Genomic DNA, 14927 nt, shown 5'->3' with positions numbered 1-14927 from the left:
CTGGTCCGTACCTGTGCATTAAGGTCATTTTGCACCACAGTTCCAGATTGCTGATTCTAAATCTGATTTATTTTAAGTGTCTTTTAGTCCTGAGGCTGTGGACAGTGTGGAGCCACTTACTGTATACACCTAACTGTTCCTAGGCTATCTGGGAATGACATGTACTTATGCCTCAGGCTCTTCTAGAGCCAGCAAATGTTGTGAAAAACTAATGTCCCCCACTGATACTTTTCTTGAGGCAGAATAAAATGCATCATACTGATACACAATTACTGTTTTTGCAGAAAAGAGCAACCGCATGAAATCAGATAAGGTAAACATATACAGTATGGATTGATTGATTGATTGATTGATTGATTCAATTGAATGATTATTTTTTGTAGGAATAACTATGGTGAGTGAAAACATCTCTCTGGGGTAAGCTCCAGCTATGGAACAGCACATGGAATGGCACACATGGATCTAAGCTGGAAGCAATACACCCTGTAACTCTAACTAATCTTCTAATTGCACAAGAGTTTATCCTTGTCACACAAGCTACACTAAGCTGAACGACTCCTGCTTGACATTTTATCTTACGAGGTAAATACTTTGGTTTTTTTCGCTCCCTTAGCATAGCACAGCTAAATTATAGCATGTCACATTTCAATTAATTCAAATAGAAAAAAAAAAAAACGCTTATTTCTCAAGTGTCTCAAGTGCACAGGGTGTAACTATAGAGGAAGCAGACCCTGTGAATGCTGGGGGGCACAAAAGGTATTGGGGTCCCAGTAAGGTACTGCCTCATAAGCAATTTCAGTATATGTTTATGAAAAATGTTGTATTTCTAAAATGGCTTAGTTCCTATTTGTGCCAAGGTTGATCATTTAAAATGAAATATTTAAATACAAGGCAACACTTTCCGATGTGTTAAAAAATAACTTTTAAGGGGACACTGGGCGCTCCTGTACAGCTGCACTGTCCATAATGTTGGCTAAATTCAGAGACAAGCTCGAAGAGTGATTTCACGATTATAGTTCACCAAATGTTTTTCTCTGCACATAGACAGGGTCTCAAAATCTATTTAACCGATTAAATATTTTCCACAATCTGGGGAAGCCTGAAAGAAAAGGATTGGTCATGCAGATGCAAATTTTCCTAACTCTTATAGTGCACTGGCAATTTATATTCAATGGAGTTTGAACACCTGTAAACCCCTCCTTCTGGCAACATGCTTGCCTATGTGTTTGGTCTCAAATAATCAGATTGTGATCAGATACTCAAATTAACAGATTTTAACCAGACATGATGGTAAATTGGTAGACAGCACTGGCCAATTTATGTCACAGTTTGTTTAGCCAATATTGACCAGTGATCTTTCCATATACCCACTCGATCAATCAGGAGGATATAATGTTCCCTGCTAGAATCTGCACCCTAGATTAACAAGTGTGAAAACACTGCTTTCAATAGATCTTGTGTAAGGGAGAATAAAAAAGTAAGATGATTTTGATGAGTACATACACCAGTGTAGATCCAAAATACTCTAGCTATTGATTGTGCCTGCCATTATTTTTATTCTGGCAAAAATCAATAGATTAAAATGCTGATTATTCCCATCAGTAAAATAAAGTATACATCCGAACATTGCTAGGATGGAGAAGATTGTCTCATCTCAGTACTTATTTATTTATAGACAATGCAGAGAATCATTTATATGCCTTTAATCCTGCATCAGCATTGCTCTAAACATAGCATCAGTTCCTTGCTGATTCACATCCAGCTGTGGATAAGCTCAACTAGCACAACATTGCATGTGCCTAAATGCTATTCGCAAAGGTAGTTGGACATAAACGCACACGTCTTAAAAAAGTTGCATAGTGTGAGTGTGCCAGTTGCATGGATGGACCACATGCAATAGCAAAGTAAAGGTTGCAAGGACACAAGGAAGCCCTGGAATTAATATCTGCTTTGATGTGATGTTACTTCTATAGTTTCACCTGCACCTTGCAAATCTCTATAGAGCAAGAGGGATGTACAGGGCCCAGCTGTGACCTGTGCCTGTTGCTGCTACCTAAGTTGTGCGTCTGAATGTGCACTTCAGAAGCAGAATTGCAGATAAATCACAAACAGCACAAGATTTTAGACATCAGTGATTTTGAGGTGCCATAAACGGGGATTTTAAAAGTGCCATAAACCATGCTAGATTCCTTTGGATATATTTAGAGCGAAGAGTGAAGTTAGAGGTCGCCACAGTCCTCTAGAGTGAAATTCCGCCACTCTCCATTCATTTCTATGGGATTTTTAAAAGAGTATTTATCGATGGGTGAAAGTTCATCCCTTGATAACTAATGATCTCAAATGACCCAGAACTTATAGAAAATGTGCAAATCATTGAACCCCTGGGTAATAGTGACCATAATGTTATATCATTTAATGTCTGGTGCAAAAAAAATATATATACTGGGGCAACAAAAACCATGAATTTTGGAAAAGCTAATTTTAGTGCCTTGAGGGCTGCCCTATAGAGTATTGATTGGGGCATTAAGTTTTCAGCTAAAAACACAGAACAGAAATGGTTGTCATTTAAAATGATATTAAATCATTACTGTTCTCAATTTATTCCCTTAAGGAGTAAATGTAGAAGCTCTAAGAATCATCCTATGTGGCTTAATACAGATGTAAAGAAGTCAATAGGAAAGAAGAGAAAGGCATTTAAAAACTACAAATCTGTTGGGACAGAAGCTGCATTTAATGAATATAAACACTGTAATAAATGTTGTAAATCAGCAATCTGGAAGGCTAAGAAAGGAAATGAAGAGTTAATTGAGGAGGAGGAGGAAAAAACTAACACTAAAAAGTTTTTTTAAATATATTAATAGTAAAAAGATGCAGGTTGAGAGTGTTGCTCCATTAAATAATGGTACCAGTATGGTTGTAACAGATACAGAAAAAGGCAAATGTGTTAAATCAGTTCTTTTCTTCAGTGTATACAATAGAGGAGTCCGAGTTCCCAGGCTCACTTTATAGCTGCACTAATGGCTCAGCTCAATCTAGTCAGTGGCTGACTCAGGATATGATTCAAAAAGCTTTAATACAAATTAATGTAAACAAGGCTCCAGGGCCTGATGGCATACACCCCGGGTTCTAAGAGAGCTTAGTTCAGTTTTAGACCAGCCCCTATTTCTGATTTTCTCAGATTCACTTTCATCTGGTTTCGTGCCTGTGGATTGGAGAAAAGCAAATTTTATGCCAATATTTAAAAAGGGATTACCATCACATTCGAAATTTTGTCAATGGCATCATGAGCAGCAATCAGCATGACTTTATGAAGGATAGGTCATGATTGCTTTTTATGATGAGGTAAGTAAGATGCTGGACAGTGGGGGGCAGTAGATCTATTTAGATTTTGCCAAAGCGTTTGATGCTGTGCCCCACAAACGACTGCTTTCTAAACTAAGGTCTGTTGGGCTTAATGAAGTTGTTTCCACATGGATAGGAAACTAGCTACAGGATCGGGTACAGAGGGTGGTTGTTAATGGGACATTCTCTACTTGGAGTAAGGTTCTTAGTGGGGTCCCTCAGGGCTCGGTATTGGGTCCACTTTCATTTAACTTGTCCATTAATGACTTAGGGGAGGGTATTGTAAGTAATGTAAATCAGTGTTTGCAGATGACACAAAACTATCCAGCCCAATTAATTCCATCCAGTATGTGGCATCCTTGCAACACGATCTTGACAAACTGGCAATCTGGGCAGCTAAGTGGCAAATGAGATTCAATGTTGATAAATGTAAACTCATGCACCTGGGATGTAAGAATATCCAAGCCACTTATACCCTTAATGGGACTGCACTAGGCAAATCCATTATGGAAAAGGACCTTGGAGTCCTTGTAGATGATAAACTTGGCTGTAGCAAGCAATGCCAGTCAGCAGTACCAAGGGCAAATAAGGTATTGAGCTGTATTAAAAGGGGCATAGAGTCACGGGAGGAGGGGGTAATTCTTCCACTGTATAGAGCACTGGTCAGGCCCCATCTAGAATATGCCGTACAGTTTTGGTCTCCTTCACTCAAACAGGACATTATTGTCTTAGAGAGGGTACAGAGAAGGGCAACTAAGCTGGTAAAAGGTATGGAAAATCTTAGCTATGAGGAAAGACTGGCCACATTGGGGATGCTCACGCTGGAGAAGAGGCGCTTAAGGGGTGATATGATAACTATGTATTAATATATAAGGGGATTGTATAATAATCTCTCTTATGCTTTATTTACCAGTACGTCTTTCCAGCTGACACAAAGTCACTCATTCCGATTAGAAGAAAAGAGGTTCCGCCTAAATATTCGGAAGGGGTTTTTTTACAGTGAGAGCTGAAGATGTGGAATTCTCTCCCTAAATCAGTTGTACAGACTGATACATTAGATAGCTTTAAGAAGGGGTTGGATTGCTTTTTAGCAAGTGAGGGAATACAGAGTTATGGAAGATAGCTCATAGTACAAGTTGATCCAGGGACTAGTCCGATTGCCATTTTGGAGTCAGGAAGGAATTTTTTCCTCCTCTGAGGCAAATTGATGAGGCTTCAGATGGTTTTTTTTTGCCTTCCTCTGGATCAACTAGCAGTTAGGCAGATTAAAAAAATAACTAAAAGGCTGAACTTGATGGACGTGTGTCTTTTTTTCAACCTTACTTACTATGTTACTATGTAACTACGCCTTTCAAAATCCCATAAAAATTAATGGAGAGTTGCGGAATTTCACTCTAGCGAACTGTAGCCACTCTTTGATAAATATAACCCTTTGTGTTGTACAACCAGTCATTTTGTCCCTAGGTTATATATTTCTGCTATAACATTCTATGGTTCCAGTATATGATTACCCTTACCATTAACCCAAATTTTCCCATTTCGGAAATGGGTTACCTTTTACTACATTACCACATCTGTGCGTGTAAAGCTGGCCATAGACGCAAAGATTTAATCGTACGAATCTCCATTTTGTACGATTTTCGGGCAGTGTGTGGAGTGTCCTGACATTTTTCGTAACATGTCAGTGTCAGCGATCGGTCGTTCATACGATCGCACAGGTTAGAAAATTTCTGTCGGCTGCCGATAATATCTTTGCATGTATTGACGATATCAGTGGGAGACTGTCACCAGCTTTTGTCGGACATAACTTTTGTACGATTGCTGTCAGGGGCAGAACATCGTCTGATCTATTCTTTTACTACTTTGTTTGATCTGAATGGTTAGTAGCAGGTCATGAGATGGCACCAAACGATCGTTCGTCAATAAGAAGGTAAATCTGCATGTCTATGGCCAGTTTAAGACAGCATCAGAAGCTATTGAAGCTAAGGTCCCATTGAGCATTTCCTTTTTGCAGCCCAGTACTGCACAGCAGGGAATATGCTCTTGTCACATTATGGCAATTTATTACACACATATACTATCTTGATTATTCGTTAAGAAAGCTGCAGCGAAAACTTTAAATGAATGTTAAAAAATGACATTGTATTGTAAATTATAGAGCTATTTCCGGAAAAGTATAAATGATCTAGTGATCAAAAGGATCCCTAAAACTGAAACAATTTAAATTAATCTTTAGTTCATTTTAGCCAGCCACCAGAGGGTTAAATAACTGGCTCATGAAGTATCTCCAGACACTACTCGGCACAATTCTCTGCCTCACTCTTTTAGATATTCAAAATGGCTTTAAAATGTAAATGAGAGGGAAAGAACTATGAAGAGTATCGCCTGGAGACACTGCCTACATCAGTCATGTAAACCTCTTGCGGCCAGCTGGCTGGCTAACTGGCAAAGCAGCTCTGCTGTGGCAAAAGCATGATATTAAACTGCTAATAATTAAAACATAAAAATTAATAGATAATTAATATAAGTTGCACATTCACTCTGAGCAATTGTATAAATTGTTGTTTTGGGTTAGGTTCCAATTGTAACAAGTGTATGATCCATAGGGAAAAAAACAGTTACTATCCACATAACATTAGTTTTACTGTCTGCCATGACAGACTTTAAATTTGCAGTTAATTGTCCCAAATGAAAAAGCAGCAAGAATGTGTATTATAGAAGAACCTATTCATTAGGGCTCTTACTGAAGAGCGGTTGTAGCTGCGCTCCCCTGCGTTTAGTTTTTCTGCGTTCAGCCGCAGGGGAGCGCAGGAATAGACGCATTATGTTTTTTCCAATGGGGCTGTACTCACACAGGCGCGTGTAGGCGCCGAACGCAGGAAAAATGCAGCATGTTGCATCTCAACCTGTGTTCGGCACCTACACGCGCCTGTGTGAGTACAGCCCCATTGGAAAAAACATAATGCGTCTATTCCTGCGCTCCCCTGCGGCTGAACGCAGAAAAACTAAACGCAGGGGAGCGCAGCTACAACCGCTCGTCAGTAAGAGCCTTTAGTCTGGTGTATGCCTAATAACACAGAACATTTAAAAATATGCAATCCTACAAAAAATCCAAAGTTTTGATTTTCACAAAGCAGAAGGTCACACAACTACAATAGCTCCCATTGTCCAGGCTGCCATAGGCAATTTTGCAGATTATTTAGAAATAAATTCTTATTTCACTAGGACTTACTGAATGTCATACAATGTATACTTTATAAACAGGATCATAGCAGATCTTATGCTTGTGAGTTCAGAAGTAAATTTTGCACGCACCCAGCCCAACCCCCCGTGAGTCCCCAGTGCCCCTTAGGATGCAGCATGCAGTCCCTAGAATGTTGCCACCTTAGGACCAGGCCTTTGTGTGCTCGGGACCTGGGGTTTTCCAGATAATGGATCTTTCCGTAATTTGGATCTTCATAGTCTACTAGATAGTTATTTAAACATTAAATAAACCCAATAGGCTGGGTTCAACTTCAATAAGGATTATTTATATCTTAGTTAGGATGAAGTACAAGGTACTGTCTATTATTGTTACAGAGAAAAAAGGAAAAAAGTTTATAAAAAAAATATGGATTATAAAAATCTGCATTATAAAATGGAGTCTATGGGAGATGGCCTTCTGTCTGTATAACGGGTTTCCAGATAAAGGGCTTCCATATTATGGATTCCATAACTATACATGTATACATGTACATGATGACCTTCCTCAAGACCTTTCTCTAGGTTAGTCATTGTGGGGATCTATCTATCTATTTATCGATCTATCTATCCTTTCTTGTCAAGCAGGAATACTTAGATACTTTACTTACCTGGCTCAGTGCAGTTTTTCTCTTGGGTTCCATTATCTGATGCCAAAAGCTTTCTATTTCTCCAGTCGGACACAAGTTTTTCTTGTCCCATTAACATGCCCCCTCCTCCTACAATACAAGAATCATTTGTAGCAGATCAGTAAAAATAAAAAGAAGAACCTTCAAATACTGATTTGATGTGACTACAAGTGCCCTTGTGTGTCTAAACAGCTACTGTAATAATTGTATTATTGCATACAGCACGGAGTTTGGATATACAACAATGTATTATTAAATGCAACTTTTTAGCCCAACTGTGTAGATGGGGTCACTGGATAACCTTTGAAAATCCTTATTTTACAATAATTTTTGCCATTTATCATAGATTGAATAACACTTTTACATATCTGTCTCACCAAACACAGAATATTGTGGTCTTTTACAAATGTACACAATAATACATTTTATTCACAGGTTACTTGTCATCTCTTTAGGCATGAAAGATCTTACACTTTCATCAGAACTTTAAAGGCAATGAATATGGATTCCCTCTCATGCTATTACAGAGTTCACTACTTGATGGAAGCCCAGTTTCAAGTCTTATAAATAAATTAAAGAGAAATTCAAGGCCAGTTTGTTAAAGATGACAAGCTATATAGGAGGCAGCAGTTTTATGTAACATTTTATTTCATAATAGTGACACAAAGTAGGCAGGACCATGGACCAGAAACCAAGCACAGCAGGGAAATTGGGAAAATACACACTTGTGGCATTTTATAGTTATGAGTACTCAAATTGCATTTAGAGTTCAGGTGGTCATTCCTATTTAATTAGGGTCAAGAATATAATAGAATATCTACTCAGTGCCAAAGGGAGAGCATTTATAAACAGCTGCCCCTTCTTCTCCAAATAGATACTAGAGCTGTGATGTGGAAGATACATTTATTTTCAATTTAAGTACCAGTATAATTAATAAGGCAGGCTCTCCACCTCCATCCATCTGCTGCATCAGGATAATGCATGAGGAAGAAGTAGTTAAATAGCAAGCACTACTCTGTATGTAAAGCACTCTGGGGTGAGGTGCCATCAGGTACTGATGTTTGGGTGACATGCAAAGTAAGTAAATCATTTATTATTCAGCTGCACTGACTGCATATGTTATGTGTCTAATCCTGGACCAACATGGCTACAGGAAAAAACATACTGCTTAGCTAAATATTAAGATTATATAGAAGGGGATCAGCACCCTCCATATACAGTTATCTTAAAAAGTAATTATACCCCATGTTAAGTTTTATCCTGTTTTAACATATGTGGTGATATTCATATTTTATCTTTCTTCAAACAGTATATAAATATAAAGGTGATGTAGAAAGAACATGCCATTTCTTTCTCTGTTAAAAGTAAATACACCCTTGGTTCTAATACCCAGAATTGCCGACTTTAGCAGAAACAATCTCAAGTAGGTGTTTCCACTCTGTATGATGTTTGAGGGGTTTCTTAAATGCACAGCCAATTTGAAATTGCCCATAACATCTCAATGGGATACAGAACCGGACCATTACTTGGTGTTTTTACAGAACGGTTTAGGGTCATTTTCATGTTGCAAGGTCCTATTTCAGTTGAACTTCAATCTTCTGACAGATACTCAAGCACCCATGGTACGATGGAGAAAGTGGATTTTATAATAGTGAGCTGCACAGGCCTGGATTAAGAATCAAAATAGGCCCTTCAGGTACACAGAGGCCCAAACAGCCCCCACCAGCCCAATAAATAGTGATTGTCAATGGCAATTTACAGCAGTCCCTCTGGCATTTGCCAGAACCCACAGATTGCCAGTTTGGGCCTGTCCTGTGCCTTTTTAAATGAATGTTTGTTATATGTCAATGTATGTATATCATTACGTGTCTATGCACACAAAACGTCTCAGACTTTTAAACATTTGAAATAAAGCTGTGTCTTATTTTAACCGCTAACCGTTAAACCAGAGAGTGCGCACCTGATTTGTATTTGCCGTTACACACAACTATACCCTCATACTTTACTGTTTTTAGAAAGGAAAATAAATTTAATATGAAACCATTGTATGAATTGAGTGTATTTTCCCTTTTAGGTAGCTAAATAGAATATAAAATCCAGTTAACAAATCAGGGAAAATCTTGATCCTCCCACCGAGGGACATGATTATCCAGCACTTTCCAACTAATTGTATCAGCAAAAAGATTAAGAGATTAATTATCAGTTGAGACATCCTATGAATGCGTTTCACCTTGCATCTGTGGGGCATTATCATGCCCAAATGTTTACCTTCCATTACCCACTCAATTTATAAGCTGCATTATGCTATTCTGAAGATCAGAATCTAACAATATAATGCTATTTCTTCACAGTTAATTTTATCTATTATTTTGTACTATGCTTTTAATATGTTATATAAAAGAAATTAAGTCATTTTTTTAAAAGTGTAAAATATAGAGGAAAATGCAGAGAACTGCATAGGGGCAGAGATACCTGTTTCCCTGGCTACCTGGAGATGACTTTTTGTGGTATACTGAAACAGCATATCAACCAGCCTTTGAAGTCTAAACCTATTGTGAGAAAATCCTACAGCCTAATATACCCTAGGATTTAAAGAGATTGTCATTGTGGGGGTTTCACAGAAGGTGCAATATTTAATCTGGTGTAGTAACCCATAGACACCAATCAGTATTTGAATTTTGTCACTGTTGCAGGTGATCAGTTAGTGCAGTACTAATTATTGATTGGAAACTATGTTACAATTATAGCACAGTTGTGAAAAATGCATGCAATGTGTAGTACAGAAAATGTGTGGTGGTTCCGCAGACTCACTCACTCATATTATAGCACATGCCCCACCATAGTTTTTGGATTTTGGGGTGGGAGTAATATCCCCAGGCTCTAAGGAAGAGATTTTCAGACTTGTTCAAACAAACCACATACCTAATTAAAACTAGTGACTAAAAACAGAATATAGTTATTATGCATGACATATATGGCAGGTATATTATATACCTATTTAAGGCAATTCTCATATGGCACAAAGGCGGGTTTCCCTGAAAATTATTTTTAAACATTGGGAACTAAGTGTTTAGTACATAACAGCTGCTAGCCCTTAAGGATAAATACCACAAGAAAGGAGCTTATCTTGTCCAGTCCTTAGGAGCCTACTAATTTAATGATAGCCATGGTACTTTGGCTTTGGGTGCCGTATCCAAAGCATATATCCAAGAAACAAATTGGTAGACATTTAAAGCAAATCACAAGCATCATCTCCTTCCTGTCTAGCCTTGGACTTTGCTAATTTATTTTATATAAAAGCAATACAATTTACATATATATTCAAGTAAGGTTATTATGTGATAAACTGGGATCCACTTCAATAAATGAAGTGGGCAATCATAAAGCGGTTACTTTTAAATTAAACGAAAACCACAAAATGTCTCAGATTTTTCTCTTCATCTGAAAATATTACATTTAAACACAATAGACAAATCAATACCTGTCAAAAGCTGCCATCACCTTCCTTTACGAACAACATATCAAAACAGTTTCTCTTAAATCTGATTGATGATAATCCTTTTATGAGAAGGCGAAAACTGCCACTTGCCAGCATCCTATATTTACACCAAACTATTTCTCATTCAAAAACTAAATTGTTATGTTATACCTGGAATGTTTATTAACAAATTAATTGCAGAAATAGCTCACTCCTATCAAAAGCAATGTTTTTTGGTGCCCTCTAGAGAAGTGTAATGAAAAATACACCAACCCTTGCTCACAGAAAGAAACCGAAATGTTAACTTACTTTCCCATATAGAAGCTTGTAATATGTCATACACGTAATTACATTTAAAGCAGATAACTTATCCCAGCTTAGCCCTTACCCTTTCAATTCAAAGAGACTGTTGTGCATCCTATATTCCAGTTTACGCTAATTACTACAGACATCATACATATCACTTGGTGATCAATAAACACAGATTACAAGCAACAGCACGATCTAGGAAAAGAAATGGTAGATTGAAAAAATCACAATAAAAAATATGTATTTAAAATAATACGATATATTTTTTTTTTATTTTTACAGATACTGGATGGGAATGCCAGAATAAGAATTATTTGTACAGGAGTATCATAGAGGCAGCTGTCCATCTGTTGCACTTTCCAACTGAGCAGGAACTAAATGCTATTAGTGCTCATGGTAATTTTAGTTTAAGTCTTCTTCCACCATAGATAAGGCAAGATGACCTGTTTCATAACTAAGAACTCTTATTTGCTAGACTTTTGCATTTTAAAAGTGGAACGCAAGGGGAAGGGGGTAATATATAAGCAATACACTGTCAATGACATTTTTAGCAAAACACCCCCATTTTAACAGTTAATTTAACAAAATCAGAAAAAATCAGAACTAAGACAAATAAGGAATGCAATTAAGTATTGTTATGTGCTCCTGGGGGACATTTAAGAGCAAAACTGTGACATTTTAGCATCCTTGTGACTTGCAGCAAACTGGCGAGACACTGGGACACAAGGTTAATAATAAGGAATAATCCCAGAAAAATTAGGTTGTATGAGAGCCCTAATCATTTCACATCAGTCAGAAGGATAGGGTTACAGCAACTGCAGTGTCTACAATTTCTGACATTGTTATAGGCCACAGGATTGGAATCCATAACTAACTTGATGCTGGATTAAGCCCACCTTACTACCACTACCTAAGGTAATGCATATCTGTACATTTAATAGCGATGAACAGGGATCCATACATTTTAGATTCACTTTTATACCAAATCCTCCAGAAAGAACAGGCAAATACGATACTGAATCTGAACCCTAATTTGCATATTCAAACATGAGTAAATTTCAACAATATGCATTATCTGTAAATAAATGTTGCATTCAGTTGGCTAGTACTTTTAAGTCATTTGACTTAAGATTCAGATTTGATTCAGCTAAAAACTGAGTTTTTGCCCAAATCTGAATTCTATAAAAAAAAAAGTGTGGGCTTTGGCTAAATCCCTAGCAGAAGCCTGGATTCAGTGCCTTCCTGCTTGTGAATATATCCAGTGAACATTATAGCAGCAAAAAACAGCCTGGGATATCCCCAGTATTTCTTGTCCTCTAATTGGTCCTTCCATTTGTCTAATTAAGAGAAGTCTGGGTCTGGCAAAGAAACATTTTTATCATGTCGGATTAGGCAGAGGAAAAAAACACCAATGTACATCTTCTTGTAAAATGTTATAAGCTGGAAGACATAATATTGTTTTAGAAATGACATTTTGCTTAAAGATATTTATGGATAACACATTAGTTGCCACATTGTGGAAGTTCAAAATGCATTGTACCATACTTTTTTTTAACTACATGCAATATTCAATAAGTGAATGCAAAGGTGCCATTTCCAACAACCAGATACAAAGGAATATTCATACAATCTGAGCCATGCACACAACAGCTCCCCCGATTGGCATGAATGAATTTTCCTTTGAGTTTATTTTTGAATTAAAGCCACAAAGTTAATCCAGTCCTGTCTGTATTGGCAGGGACATGGCGTGACTTCAGAGAAAGGTTTTACAGAGATCCCAATCTGTATTACATAACAGGAAGGTCAAATGCCATTTAATTATGTTCGAGCCTCCACTCTCTGCATGGATCTTAAGCGTGAGGCATACAGAGGAGGAATCACCAATATCCATTAACCTTTACAAAATGATACAGGGTCTTGGTATTCCTAAAAGCTATCAGCACCCAGTAGTCCTGCAGCTAAATATCTATTGTTATAATCTGGATTTTCATAGTATGTATATATATATATATATATATATATATACTGTTTGTGCAATGCTAATGAATTATATCTTTGGATTCTGCAAGTTTCTTTGCACATAGTGATGCAGGTTCCATTACTGTATACAAGGCACATATCCCATGATTCTTTCGAATTAATAGGTAATAAGACCAAGCTCAGCACCTATTTCTACATTTCATCCTGTATTTAATTTACAATCACTCCTTCTGTATTATTGCACATAGCTGGCACAGTCACTAGTACAGAAACAGAATGGCTCCTCTAAGTAAGAGGATTCTTCACTCACCTTTTCTCTTTTTATTCTCCTCTTTATTGTTAAACTTCCCATATAACCACTGTAAGCATATCTGTATTAGTCAAAGGTGGTCTACAAATAGGTCTACAAATACTTATTTTCTGTAGTAAGTTCACAATGGTTCTTTTATGAATGACAATGGTTTAGCTTCGCCTGGACTAAAAGTAAACAACTATCTATCTGTATGTCTGTCCATCGGTCTATCATCTGTCTGTCTATGGCACAATCAGCTTCACAGAGTGTTCTTGGTGCTGCATGGAAAGTGAATTCCAGATTAACAGACGGAATTGATGTTCCCAATAGAGAGCAGCTCCTTTGGGGGCACAGATGCCAATAGTGAATTTCTGGACTGCGTTAAAGTCATGTTTGGGAGCCAATAAGTGCAGCTTCCATTAAAGACCAGAGACTGAGGACATGAATATTACAGTGACAGAGAATATAGACTATGTGCCAGACTAGCAGCCCACATCCACCTTCTGCTTTCCTAAATGTGTGCCAGAGCCGTGTGCTTGGTGGTCAGTGTGCACCTGCTAAGAGATTCAACCTCCTAGAAGGAAGGAAGGTTTGTACCTGTGCCCTGGAGAAGTCGGGAGATGCACCACACAGCAAACAAGAGGGAGCAGATGAAGGTGCCCTGTTGCAGCATCCTCTCTCTTCTCTTTCTTTTCCCAAATCTGGGAGGCTGCGTCCCGGTTCGGCTGCACAAGCCCGAGCCTGTTGTGTCCCTCATGCTTCAGCCAGATAATAACACACACGCAGGAATGAAGATTGGGAATGGGCTTCAGGGCAATCTCCCGGGGCAGCCGCAGGCAGCCGAGCGCAAGGTGTAATGCAAAGTCCCACACAGCATTGCCCGGGCTCGGCTCAGTGCCAGTGACACTCACTATTCACCCAGCGCACACACTGCTCTCATCCCAGGCAGGGAGGGCGCCTTCCTCCTCCTCCTCCTCCTCCCCCTCCTCCCACACACACCCACCCACCAACGTGCTCCTGCACATGCCAATCAGTGGAGCCACAGTCCCTGCTCCATGGCTTCCTTGGTGCTGCAGGGGTTAACAGTTCATAGCCGCTAGAGAAGGGCTGAGTGATGCATAAAGTTTCAACCCCAGTTCTTAGATTCCTTTAATATCCCTGCTTTAACTAGATCATTTCTGGTCAATTCTCCCCAGCGATTTCCTTTCTCTTTTTATTATTCTGCCCTCTTCCATTGTAACAGACTCCTGCTGACTGGTGATCCTGTTTAAATCAAATACATAACTACTGTACCACATACATACAGACATCTTTTATCCTCACAGGTGGAAATCCAAATACTGTGCTACGTCCCACCTGGCCCAGCTCTAGAATGGTACCTGTGCCCAGTGGCATAACTAGATATTACTGGGCCCCACAGCAAATTATTTTTTAGGACCCCAAAATGTCTAGAGATTGACCTGTTTTACCAATATTTATTGAAATTGTATATGAATTAAGGCCTCATAGGGCCCCAATACCTCTTGGGCCCCCCTGCAAACACAGGGTCTGCTTCCTCTGTACACAATTGCGTTTATTGTGTATATATGATTCCCTACTAACCCTAAGCTTAGCTGCAGCCTAGAGCGCACTGAGCATGTGCAGTACAAATGGCACA

General features: G+C 38.5%; 1 protein-coding gene across 2 annotated transcripts in view; it reads right to left on the bottom strand.

Annotated features, from left to right (window-relative positions):
- Positions 1-14222, bottom strand: part of LOC108698722 (sodium/potassium/calcium exchanger 4) — a 79917-nt gene extending 65695 nt beyond the window's left edge. Inside the window, exons 1-2 of one of the 2 annotated variants that reach the window (XM_018230435.2) lie at positions 13868-14222; positions 7194-7301 (exon numbers count right to left, since the gene is read on the bottom strand). In XM_018230435.2, the coding sequence (XP_018085924.1) occupies positions 7194-7301; positions 13868-14027 (268 nt within the window). In that variant the 5' untranslated portion in view covers positions 14028-14222. The remainder of the gene's footprint in view (positions 1-7193; positions 7302-13867) is intronic. The other variant, XM_041573018.1, reaches the window with a different exon arrangement.
- Between the last annotated feature and the right edge of the window lie 705 nt (positions 14223-14927).

The sequence above is a fragment of the Xenopus laevis genome, chromosome 8L (assembly GCF_017654675.1).
Source record: "Xenopus laevis strain J_2021 chromosome 8L, Xenopus_laevis_v10.1, whole genome shotgun sequence".
NCBI lineage: Eukaryota > Metazoa > Chordata > Amphibia > Anura > Pipidae > Xenopus > Xenopus laevis.
This window is presented reverse-complemented; position numbering and strand designations above follow the sequence as displayed.